Source organism: Lytechinus pictus, chromosome 6, assembly GCF_037042905.1.
Source record: "Lytechinus pictus isolate F3 Inbred chromosome 6, Lp3.0, whole genome shotgun sequence".
Taxonomy (NCBI): Eukaryota; Metazoa; Echinodermata; class Echinoidea; order Temnopleuroida; family Toxopneustidae; genus Lytechinus; species Lytechinus pictus.
The window spans coordinates 21,674,442-21,688,030 of record NC_087250.1 but is presented as its reverse complement, the minus strand read 5'-3'; the positions used below and the strand labels follow the sequence as shown (position 1 = coordinate 21,688,030).

The window sequence follows — 13,589 nt, the reverse complement described above, 5'->3', positions numbered from 1 at the left end:
ACACTACGCGCTAACAGCCTTTGTGCGGGAAGGCAACAATAATATTTGTTAGTCTGAAAGAATAACTAGCTAGAGGTGAAAAATCTACTTTAAAAAAAATATTTGTAGTCATCAGTCTTTCCTTCACTTAAACATGTTTCAGATTTTTTCAGACTTTCAATAACAGGAAATTTATTGGAATAAGCACCAATTAAAATGGCACTTTGTCTTTCAACACTAGGGCTCCATAAGACAAAGGTTAGCGATTAATCGTACACTTGATTTTACGATTGATTATATATTGTCGTAATAGCATTCAATCATAGAAAAATGTTCTACGATCATTGCTAAGCTTTGCGTTACGGGACCCAGAAACTACTATTAATGTCTCATTTACACACAAGTTTTCTTGGGATCAGACTTAAAGGTCTACTGACTAAACCTTATTTTTACCCGCGCTTGGATTCACTATTCCGTTCAATACTTATTTAATTTTTCAATTCTCACTCGTGGTGTGTGTTACAGGAAATAGCAAGTTGGGTATCTATTACACTTAAAGCTAAATGAAAGTAGTTGCATTAAAACACTGATTTTGTGAGAAAGTCTGTAAAACCAAGATTAAGTATTACGATATCATCGTGGATCTAGATCTGGTACAGTTACATAAACTGAACTTTGTGAAATCATAAAATCTAAGCCAAAAAACGATCACACTGAAGATCGCTAACACAGATAGGCACATGTGGGACAGTGTATACTATTATTTGACTTTCTAATTTACTCCATTGGCTCTCTTTTATTAGATAAGCAGTTTTCAGCAGCTTCTTTTTGCCATTGGAAAACAGACCAGACGGAAGTGCCCGAATCCGCGTTTATTTTGCTTATTTCTCAGCAATTACATAATTTCTTCCAGAATCCTTTAGCACATTTTTTATTCATACAAACAGACACTTGGGTGGTCATTATATTGGATTCTGTAAAAAGTCATTTTGAGATCGTTACCACAACTAGCATGTAAGAGTTGGTTGACTCACATAACATAGCCCACAATTATAACGAATATTAGTGGTGCATATAATATGAAACAAAGTACATGGAAAGACATCATGAATATTATCAAGTATTACTTTGAAAATCTGAAGACATCAAAAACAAACTTCTCCATCTTAATCCCGTTTGGCTTCTCCGGTGTGATGCGCTTGCCTTCCCCATCGATGAATGGAATCTTCTTCTTGGCCACATGATGTCGTAGTCTTGATTCATTCTCACTATTAAAAACAAGATTAAAAACCAATTAATAGCAGAATGAAAAGGGGGAAGGGGGAAATACACAGGGATAGCATACAAACACAGAAATATGAACTCTCTTGAAGGTAAAAAGCACATTTATCATCATATTTTTTTCCATTATATAACACCCTAAACATGGGAATTTATGACTTATGATAAAATAATAACTAAAATAAAAATTTAATATTTTTCTCAAGTAAATAATCCTAACTATCATAACAAAATTTAATGGTCAAAATCTTTTTTTTTGTTTTTATCCCTTCCACAACAAATTTTGGCCCGTATTCTGAAGTCGGGTTTAACTTAAACTCAGGTTTAAAGTTGTGGTACGAATAGCCGATTGTAACATAAATCACTAACAGTAGATATATCATATTTCAGCTCATCTGGCTCTCAAATCATTCATAATTGTCTAGGAAGTATAAAAAGATTATTGCCTTCACCATGGATGGATCAGGAAAGAGCACAGTAAACATAAGAAACATAGAACTTGATAAAAATTTTGACACTTTTGGCTTCCCATAATTTTAGCAGAGTTAGACCGTGGTCTAAGTTAAACCTAACTTCAGAATACGGGCCTATGTGTTCTTTGGCAAGGCATAAATGTGCACTTTGCCTCTCTCCACCCAGGAGTTAATACATGGGAACGTCAATGCAGTTTGCCTAGAAACGGAGTCTTGAAACTCTTGCTGAACTGCTCCTTCAAGAGTGGAGATAGTGCAAGTCAGGATCCAATGGGGCAAATAGCATTATCTGGTAAGAGCTTAGACGGGTTGTTCCAATATATTAAGGGCTATACATTAACCCTATCCAGGACGGGGGGCCTTGGAGGCCCCCCTCATCGCTTCACGCAATATTTTCGCCACGCTTAATTTGTTTACCGCACAACTCGCTGACTTTTTACTTTCAAGTCTTGCGCAACTATTGAGACCAATTTTGCGTCACCCGGGTACACGGTTCCTAAATTACGCAATATTATAAAAGTGCATGTTGGACCAAAAATTGCTCAAAAACGTGATTTCATGTACAAAGTCAATGCAAATTGTTTTTTCAATTAAATATCATAAATGTATGATTATTTTTAGTTTTACTGGTCTAAATGTATTTATTTTATGCTGTTTATGATCTAAGAAGAGTCCCAAACAAATTCCATTGAAAATAAAATGAAAAACAAAAGGTGAAAAAAAAACGAAGAAACACATTTAAAGAAATTGCAAAAAACAATATAATACATAAGAAATTGATCCAATATCGCAATTTTTTTTCATGTACCGGTATACTTGCTAAGAACACCAGAAAGAGTTTTTGTACCAAAAATTAGAACATTTGGAACTTTATTTAGGGAGATAGAGGGAAAAGAATGATTTCGCATACTAATTATGCATAAATTAGCATAATCACTTAATAGCAATTCACATGAATAAATTACTATACAGTTTTGTAGATTATGTCCCAGACAACCTGCGTGCCGATTTTTGGCGCGATCGCGCTGTCACCAGCCGAGATCTCAAGGAGGTCCTGGGAGCCCCCCGCAGCCATATGAACTCCCAAAATACCCCGGCCTACACGGTTAAAGAGGAATATTTATATCACTTTGAGAATGATCAACACACTTACTTGACTACAGACTTGAGGAATTCGATGGTGAAGAAATGATTGCAGATGTTACCGGCGCTGAACGTCAGTCGACCATCTTCACTTCTCTTCTCAGCCGTTGGTAGCGTGATCTCACTGTACTCGACGACCTGGTACTGCCCATCGACCCTACAAACAACCCCGACAGGTTCGGTTGGGTAGGCCTTCTCAACGACCTAACAAACACACAGATAAAGAATGAATTAGAAAAAGAGGAAGTTTTAGATATGAAGTGGCTGTCACACCTAGAATGTCAGCCAATAATAAAAACGCAGTTCTTGTATACCGCATATCACATTATTTAATAACGTCCCTATGCGCTTCCAAACGACTTGGATAGTATTACCCTATTATCAACTTTTCTCACTTCTCTTCTCTGCCGATGGTAGCGTGATCTCACTAAACTCAATCTCCCCCCATTCGGTCCGTCAACCCTAAAATCAGTCCCCACAGGCTCAGTTGGGTAGGCCTTCTTGATGACCTAACAAAGAAAGAGATTAAAGTTTCAGATCTACAGCAGCTGCCCATACAATTTTAAAGACCCATCTTCGCTTCTCTTCTGACATGTTGATGTCCAACACTAGAAATTGTAAGATGGCTGTAAATAATATTTTTAAACATCTTCGAGATAGGCTGCAGAGCCCTTTGAAGATTACAGCAGATGATGATGAAACATCCCAGCCTGTAGCATCAAACGATGCAAAAAACAAAATTATTGACAAATCCATGGCATGATGATGAAAATACAACAAATAATAATCAGGGTTCCCACAGAAATTTGAAAACAGAATTCCATGACTTTTCCATGACTAAATTGCTGCTTTCCATGACTTCCAATGACGTCCCGGGAGTTATGTAGAGTTTGGGATGTCACAAAACTGGGAAAATGGCAATCATGAACACCAATTATAATAGCAGAGTATGATCACAGAATACGAGAGTTGCGAGACACGACAATCTGGAAAGCTGCCAGAGCCAAGAGGTAAATGCAATTCCATGACTTTTCACAAATTTTCCGAATTCCCTGACTTTCCATATGATTCAAGGATTTTCCATGACTTCAGGAACCCTGAATAATAATAAATTTTTATTGGCTGAGGATAGCCACTTCATTTAGGAAACTGCTCTACCAGCGGACCCTGCATAATATGTTATTATTACCCTTCTCCAATTTAAATGCTGAGCCCCTAGCAGGAAGGCAGAAGATCCCATTTTCAAAAATCTATAGAACAAGTCAGCCGGGGAACGAACCCACGTTCATGAGGAGGAAGCTCTACCACTGAACCACCATGCCTGCTTCCTGCAAAACGGAAACAAAACATAAATGAAACAAATTATAATTTCTTACCTTGGCTCCACAGTTGGCCCCTTTGTCAATACAGAATCCGATGAAGGTAGGATCGGCCATTTTGACAAGGATGTTATCAACGCAGTAGACATGAACGTAGGTGACACCTCGTCTCTCCATGTCATCCAGGATCTTACAGTTACCCAAGGCACGGTAAAGACCTCCATTCCCGTCTTATAACAATAAAAATAAGAGTAACAACAACAATAACAATGGTAACAATGCAGTAGATATGAGCGTACGTGATGCCTCGTCTCTCTATATCATCCAGGATCTTAGAGTTCCCTTTTAAAAGCACGGTAAAGACCTCCCTTCCAATGTAATAATAACAGCAATAATAATAATAATTAAAAAGAGCATACTTGTTAAAGTGATAGGAAAATAGCTGCAGTAAACAGTGATTTCATGAGAAAGTTTTAAAACATGGTAGCACTAGATCTGGGCCCCCGTCTTACAAAGAGTTACGATTGTTCTGATCAATCGCAACTATGGACGGCCAGCAACGTCAACATCTATTATGCATTTTTGTTCAAAATATTTTCTAATTATGATGCATATTTCAGGCATTCATTGTTTTCTTGAAAATTCACTGTTCTTCTCTTTGTTTATACAAAGGACATTGTGAAATATCCTGGAGAAAAAATTATGACGCTGATGGACTTCCATAGAGTTATGATTGATCGGATCAATCGTAACTCTTTGTAAGACGGGGCCCAGGTGCATTTACATCAAACTATCTGAAATCATGAGATCGCTCTAACAAAAATGACCCCACTGATGATCACCAACACCGATGAGCACATGTGGAGCAGTGTATTATAATTGCTTCGAAAAAAAGACCAAATTTCTGGTGGCATTAAAAAAAAATGAAAACTCTGAACCGTGTCATAGTCAATAAATAAAAACTAACAGCACAATGAGAGAGTAAAGGTGGTGGTTACTTTGCACTGTTAGTCTCGCCACATCGCTTACGTTTAACAGAACAATTAAAATATAGCTGCAGCCCCCACCTAGATTAAAGGCTACTTTATTTGTGCCCCGTAACACAAAGGTTAGTGACTGATCAATCATTTGAAAGAACAATTCTGATTGGTTCCTAGACAGTCCAATGAGCAAAATGCGCATGCAACGATGGTCTTGATAGGCCATTTCATTTGGTCTCTGCCTTGATTTACCTGGTGCTCTGGATATCTTGTGTTTCTGATCGAGGATGATCTTTCCCTCAAAGGAGACACACGGAAGCATCTCCTGCTCAAAGAGAACCAGATCGTCTTCCCCGATACCAAAGTGGTCGTGCTGCTTGAAGAACTCCCTTGTTGGCCCCTTCGTGTGCTCACTCGTCATGATGTACCTACACAAATTAAACAAATAAAGATAAATGCCAGTTGTGGTAACAATTTCAGAATGAGTTTGTACAGAATCACAAGTACCAGCCAAGTGTCTGTCTGATATATGTGCCAAAGTATTCTGCAAGAAATTGTGTAATTGCTAAGGAATTAGCAATATAAAGTTACGGTATTCCAGCCAAAATATTGGATCTTTTTCTAAGCAAGTCCCATTTGTGCTAACCTGTGTTGGTGATATACAGTTTGATAATTTTTCAGCTTAGATTTTTTGTGTGATTTCACAAAGTTGAATTCATGTGAGTGTACCAGATCTAGATCTGGGTCCCATCTTGCAAAGATCTACGATTGATCTGATTAACCTCAAGTATGTGGAAATCAATTAATGTCCTTTGAAAACTACGAGAAGCACAGCGAATTTTCAAGAAAACTATGAATGTATGAATATACATCATATCTAGAAGATATTTAATTTTGAACAAGCATGCATTTTAAATGATGGCATTGCCAGCTTTCCATAGTTGTGGTTGATCAGATCAATCACAACTCTTTGTAAAGACATAGCCCTGTAATGACAATTAACCTTGGGTTCGCAGGCTTTCTCACGAGATCAGTGTTTATTGCACCTTGATTCATTTCAATGCAACTTCTGAAAATTCTGTGTCATGCATTTCAGTCACGAATCCTGCTATAGAGTATAAAGGCACTGTGTGTCTTTTCCATAGCGGCTTCCCGCTTTCCCCATTGTACTGTCAAAAAGAATAATGTGTGGATTGATCATGAAAAGATGCTTTCTGATTCCTGAAGGAGAGATGCAAGGAGCATGGACCTTGTTTGGTTTTACTGCATGCATAAATGTATTTTCTCAAATCACAAGAGTACATACATGTACTGCACGTTTGTTAATGGCCTAATATATTGGTACATGTAAAGCAACAATCTTTTGTTTTATAAATTTTACATGTACTCATATAATATATATATGTATAGATAATACATAGAGTAATACCTTTTATTAACACACACAGGGATTAAACCTCAGTTTAATTATCAGAATACTTTGTAAGACCTGTGTTTTATAAAGCTGTTAATGTTATACTGTAATTTACGAGAGACTTTACAAAGTACTGGTGATCCTTTCTAAGGCGCTGAACAAACATCAAAGAAAATGTGGTGTGTATCATTTTCCACAAGAAAGGATCACCAGTCGTTCGTAAAGTTGCTCGTAACTTACGACCAGCTCTGTGAAACACCCACCTTATTTCAATGAGCAAACACACCTTAGTATCATTACATAGACCAATTCCTTACTCCAGGGCCCCGTCTTACAAAGAGTTACTATTGATCCAATCAATCGTAACTCTATGGAAATCCATCAGTGTCATAATTTTCTCTACAGGAAATGTGCACAATGTCCTTTGCAAACAAAGAGAAGCACAATGAATTTTCACGACAACGATGAATGCATGAATATACATCATAGCTAGAAAATATTTTGAACAAACAAATAGATGTTGATATTGCTGGCCGTCCATAGTTGCGATCGATCGGATCTTGCAACTCTTTGTAAGATGGGGCCCAGGGCTCCTGTCTTACCATGGTATAACCCCCTTCTCTCCTGTTAACTCCAGGGCAAGTTCCTGCGCTTTTAGGATCCGTTCAGCCTGTAGCTGATAGAGGGTCTTCTCTGAAGGCAGGCCCACATTGAACATTCCCTTGGGATACTTGACCCCTAGGCGCGTACCTTGACCCCCGGCTAAAAGGAGAACACCGACCTTGCCTTGGGAAATCTGTTTTAAACCTGGGAGATAGAGAAACGGGAGTTATTAACCCAGGGAATAAATTTCCTGGTGTCGCATCACAATTTGCTCCACAATTTTTAAAGAATGCTACACATACAGTCTTTTGTATAGCAAATGTTCACATAGGACTGTACACTACTTTTATAGTTGAGAGCTTTTCTCTTTTGACCAAAAAAAGCTATTCAAATTTGTGAAGCACAATTATTCCCTGTAACCTATTGGCTACAAGAATCGAGTGGTTCCTTTACAATGTTTGTGAGAGTTGTAGACTATGGCCCTTATTCTGAAGTCAGGTTTAATTCTGCACTAGAATTATGGGGAGCCAAAAAATTATTTTCATATTGTATATCTCTTAATATGTTAACTATTTTGTTTCCTTTTGCTTTCATAATGAAGAAAAATACTTCAGCAATCATTTATGGACAGTATGAGTGTCAAATGAGCTAATAAATTTGATGTGTATTGTTTATAGGGATTTGTGCCCAAAATGGCTCTCCATAGTTAAACTACAACTTTAAATCAGAGTTTAATTCAAACCAGCGTTAAGAATACGGGCCTATGTATTTTTTAAACCTATTTCAACAGTACACCAGAGGATTTTTCACACAAAAAAACTGTGATTACGAATTGATTAGAATGTGCGTAATAACTGTTCTATTTCAATTTTCATAACTTCTTAATACTACATATATATATGTAGTATAAAGAAGTTATGAAAATTGAAATAGAACAGTTATATGCGCCTTGAGCACTCTACAGAAAGGATTTAGTGATTTAGTGATCATGCTCATCATCATCATGCTCATCATCATCATGCTCATCATCATGCTCATCATAATTATGCTCATCATCATCAACATCACCAGTACTAGTAGTAGTAGTATCATAATCATGATCCTAATCAAACCCGTAATCATTATCATCGTCATCATCATCATCATCAGTAATTTATAGCATAACAATAATCACCACACCATCATCATTACAATTTGCATTATTACATTCCAATGTAGAACCTTTTCTTACCATCCTTGTACCATCTATCCAGGTTCTTTCCAGACCTTGTTACGGAGCCGAAGAGTTCTGACGGGATCGGCTCCATCCTCTCATCCACCTTCTCACTGTTATTCATGTTTGCTGTCGACGTCTCAAAGAACTTCAAAACCTCCTCGACGTTGGTGCCAGTGATATCAGTATAGAGTGACCTCCGGAGGTCATCAGTCAGGTCGGGGTCATCCCAGAATTCTAGGAGATGATCTTGGCCGAGTTGAGAGAGCTTGTTGCGTAGAGCCGTCACGTCCATGATTTAGACTGTTCAGAGAATGAGAAGAAAGAACCAACATGAATTAAGCAAACAAAAGTTGTTAAACTTCATGGGGGAAAGGGTGAAAATTGGCATGTACAACAAGTCAACATACAAAGATCAATCGATAAATGTCACATGAGTTGTTTATTTTGACATGTATTCCCACTCCCAGGAACTAACTTTGATTAGCATTTGGTCATATGAAAGATCTCAACAAGAATGATTCAACCCAGGTAAGGTGAATGGGTAGGAAGAAATTGATCAAATACTCCATTACCCGATCAAGGTAGCCATGCTAAAGCCGGGGTAAACAGCAGTGTCTGCTGGGAGAACAGTTTTCAGAACTGAAGTGCCTACCATGGGTAAAATATGACATTATTATTATTATCATAATTGTGCAGTCCAAGGCTTCATTCTAATCAGCCAAGTTAGAAAGCTCCCTGTTGGAATGAAATAACTGGGACCTGTCTTACAAAGGGCACGATAAAGTTAAGCCATCACTGTCTTGATATACATGTAGCTCATAAAATGATAAAATAAAACTTAAGCAAAATCATTGTTTGGTTTGATACAGCTCCATCCTTCTTGTAACACAAGGGGATAACATTACGCAAAGAATTACACTGGCTTTCCATAGTTGAAAGTGATAGGGTCAATCACATCTTGCATATTTTAAGACATGGTCTTCATAAACAACTATCAAATAATAACTGGTACCCTCATGGTATTAATTACTGCAAATTATGTACTGGTACAAGAGAGAGGTATATTGAATGGTACAAGAAAGTGGAATATTAAATGCTATGTACTGGTACAAGAAAGTGGTATATTAAATGCTATGTACTGGTACAAGAACAAACTGAATTTTTATTTGCAACGTGGCAGGTTTGCCCCTCATTATCCTTGGCATGTGAATGACATGTTTGTTGATGGGAAGTGAAAGTTAAGGTCATTATTTTAAAAAGTTACCTTTTGGGGGGGGGGGGTATTTCTGAGGACTCTACAGGTGGTTTCAAACCGCCTCGATCACAAGAATCCCCGTTAAATTACGAGAACTTTTTTAGGCTGAAAAATACCCATTAATTATTCCTGCATTCACACCGCCCTGAAACATACCCTTCGGGATAAGTTCCTGAAGTTACGAGCATGCGCAGTATGGTCTGATAAACAGCAAGGTGCGAAATTCAAAATCACTAGCCCAGCAGCAACCCATGCACGGCGCCGCACCCAACGACACGCTGAGCTAAAAGTTCCCGTAATTTGCTTTCAGACCGCCAAAATACCCACGACCTTGGAAAAATCCCCGCGAAAGTTCTCGTAATTTCGCCAAGTACCTACTATTTATCGGGTATTTTCTTTCGGGGATATTACACATAGTTTGCTTTCACACCGCCAAAATACCTGGTATTTTCTGATCGGGGTAAATTTCCCGATCAGAGAATACCTGGAACTGGCGAACTTTGAGGCGGTCTGAAACCACCTTACCATATATTTGGAGCATTGTGGCCCAGTGGATTAGTCTTCTGATTTTGAAACAGAGGGTTGTGGGTTTGAATTCAGGCCATGGTGTAATTTCCTCCAGCTAGAAATTTATCCACATTGTGCTGCACTCAACTCAGGTGAGATTGAAATGCCACCGTGCTGTAAAGGGCAGCGAGGCTAAAGCCAGGGTGATAGTACTACATGTAATATCCCATTGAGCGCATAGGGAAGCATTTGGCAGTGATGCGCTATGACCATGTTAACTGGTATTAATTATTTTGCATTCTGAACAGACCTTGCCTCAAAGTGTTTAAATGATGTAGTTTCAGGTGCTAGAAGTACATGTACATGTACACCAGTCCTACAGTGCAACTTTGAGTAAAATTAAGTTCCTTTAATAATCTCAACTTAATGTTGAATGAGAAAATCAAATGGCTTTACAAAGGAATGAAATGTATATATAGTAAGAGAAACTTTCCTCTGCCTATTGATCTGTATAATAAATCATATCCCTACATGTAATATCATGTGATACGGTACCCCAAAAGACATGGCATGAGAATCCAATGTAGTGTGAATAATTTGACATCTGGATTCATGAAACAAATTCAGTGATTGTCACTCACAACAGTTAAAAGCTACTGAAGCTCTTAAATCTGATTGGCTACTGTGAATAATTGACATCTGGGGAGCGTTTCATGAAAGGACCTGTCGGACGTTTTATCCGACAAGTCCTGTTTAATCCGACAGTTACTATAGTAACAGTGCTTCTCAACCAATCAGAATCCAGGAAAGTTGTCAGATCTGACAACTTGTCGGACAAAAATATTGATGAAACGCCCCCCTGGATTCATGAAACAAATACTACAACTGTTAAAAGCTACTGAAACTCTAAAATCTGATTGGCTACTGTGAATAATTGACATCTGGATTCATGCAACAAATACTACAACTGTTAAAAGCTACTGAAACTCTAAAATCTGATTGGCTACTGTGAATAATTGACATCTGGATTCATGCAACAAATACTACAACGGTTAAAAGCTACTGAAACTCTAAAATCTGATTGGCTACTGTGAATAATTGACATCTGGATACCACCCAGGGGATTTCACGAATCAAATAGTGAGTGATTTTCACTGACAACTGTTTAAAGCTACTGAAGCTCTGGCATCTGATTGGCTCAATTAATTTGGTATGGTGTGACATATATATATTTGACATTTGAGGAGCATTTCATGACAAACAGCATTAATACCTGTGGTCAGGATTTACACTCAAGGCTATTAAAAGCTACTGAAACTCTTAAATTTGATTGGCTACTGTGAATTATTTATCATGTTGTGAATTATTTGATATATCTGGGGAGCACGTTACAGATCTATAATCAATGATTTTCACTCACTGTTTTAAGCTACTAAAATCTTGTTAAAAGCTACTGAAACTCGGGCATCTGATTGGCTACTGTAAATAATTTAGCATGTTGTGAATTATTTGACATCTGGGGAGCACTTTACAGATCTATAGTCAATGATTTTTACTGACTGATATAAGCTACTAAAATCCCGACATCCTATTTCCTCCTGAAGAACAAATTAGTCAGTGGCAATTATCGCTGACAAGATAAATCATCAGACACTCCCCTGTCACATGACAAATTGACATCGATCACCTGACCCTTTCCAAAGTCAAATTAAGGTCAAGGTAAGTAGCTATGTAACTTTATTGTGTATTCCTACTTGGAGGCATGGGAAATGTATCATTGCAAATGTGCCACCTCCCACCGGGGCCCTGGGAACGTCTTTTAAAGAGGGGGTGCTGAGTATTTTCAGGGTTTTAGTAAAAAAAAAATGGCAATATTACTCCAAGATGAAATGGGCTTTTGGCAAGAAAAAAAATGAAAGCCAAGGGGGTGTGTTGGTCAGGAAAATAATTTTACAAAAACATGTATTGTATATATATTGCTCCCTAATGATATAGATTCGGGACCATGCCTCCCACTTTCTGATTGAATAACTCCCTCACAAAAAAATGTTATGAATACATGAAATAATCATTAGATCAGCAAGCAAGTGGCTTGAAAAACAGGCATTAATTAAAAGCAGTAACATGCCAATTACACGAAAAATTAACACAAAATTTTCAGAGACTTTGATACCTTTTTAGCTAACCAGCCATATAATGTAGGCAATTTACATTGGATTATATGAATTTCCAAGGCTCTCTTTGGCTTTTCTGAAGGGAAATTTGCCCCATGTCCTCGACAATGTATGCGTGATTTATTCGTTGACCAATACATTGCCTGTCTCTGAGACACATGATTCCAGGACGGCGATATATACAGAATTTTGCAGGCGGGACACGTATTTCAACTTTTATAATTTGATAATGAGATACAAATGGAAACATCAAACAATAAAAATATGTGCTATTTTTATTTCATTTATTTTGTTTCATTTTTGAAATCAGATAAAAGAAAGTGAGTGGATATCCAACCCCCACCAACCCTACATTGAGTCAGTAGGCGGTGCGGCACCAGCCCGAGTTTGCTCAATCTCGAGATTTTAGCCTGATTGGGCCTCTTCGTGATTAATCTCGAGATTCAAGAAACCCTGTCTCCACCATCGCAAGAAGAGTGATTCCTGCTCCAGCGAGGAATCGATGCATTAAGGTGTGACGGCAGACGCATCGCACAAATAATCCTGAGTGCGTCTGCACCTGTGAAGTGCGAATTAGCATGATTTTTTTGTAAAATAGCGTGCTATTTTGCAATCCTAAGTTGACTTGGGATTGCAATCTCGAGATTAATCCAGTGAACTAGCGCGATAATTGCGTCTCCATTGCAAATAATCTTGATATTGTTTGGATCGGGATGATCTGCCAGATCAGAAATACCACACTAATTTGAAAACTCAGGCTGGTGCAGACGGCCCTAGTGTAATTTTTAGACACCTGTGCCAAGCATCCTGTTTACATTGGTGGCTGATCAATTATCCAATATTAGCTTCACATGTATGTTTGACGAACCTGTGTACACTGTACAGTATTTCACAGTCATTATAAAATTTGTCAATGCAACATACTGTAGGCCTACTGAGTGTAGAGCGAGTGTTCTGTATTCAAAGGTCAAGTCCACCCAAGAAAAATGTTGATTTCAAAAACTTTATCTAGAGAAAAACCAAACTACATGTAGTATAATGCTGAAAATTTCATCGAAGTTGTAATATTCTAAAGCTTCGCTTATTTTTCACAAAAAAAAGTGATATGCACAACTCAGCAAATATACAAAATAAGCAAATGAGACTGTCGATGACATCCCTCAATCACCAATTCTTTTGTTTTTTATTGTTTGAATTATACACTATTCCTCTTTTTACAGATTTGATGATTAGGCCAACTTGACT

General features: G+C 37.8%; 1 protein-coding gene across 1 annotated transcript in view; it reads right to left on the bottom strand.

Moving 5' to 3' along the window:
• LOC129263144 (UDP-N-acetylhexosamine pyrophosphorylase-like) overlaps window positions 1-11,759 on the bottom strand; it is a 33,778-nt gene extending 22,019 nt beyond the window's left edge. Inside the window, exons 1-7 of the mRNA XM_064101186.1 lie at window positions 10,184-11,759; window positions 8,424-9,703; window positions 7,192-7,396; window positions 5,428-5,603; window positions 4,253-4,425; window positions 2,887-3,080; window positions 1,107-1,247 (exon numbers count right to left, since the gene is read on the bottom strand). Coding sequence (XP_063957256.1) covers window positions 1,107-1,247; window positions 2,887-3,080; window positions 4,253-4,425; window positions 5,428-5,603; window positions 7,192-7,396; window positions 8,424-8,700 — 1,166 coding nt within the window. The 5' untranslated portion in view covers window positions 8,701-9,703; window positions 10,184-11,759. The remainder of the gene's footprint in view (window positions 1-1,106; window positions 1,248-2,886; window positions 3,081-4,252; window positions 4,426-5,427; window positions 5,604-7,191; window positions 7,397-8,423; window positions 9,704-10,183) is intronic.
• Between the last annotated feature and the right edge of the window lie 1,830 nt (window positions 11,760-13,589).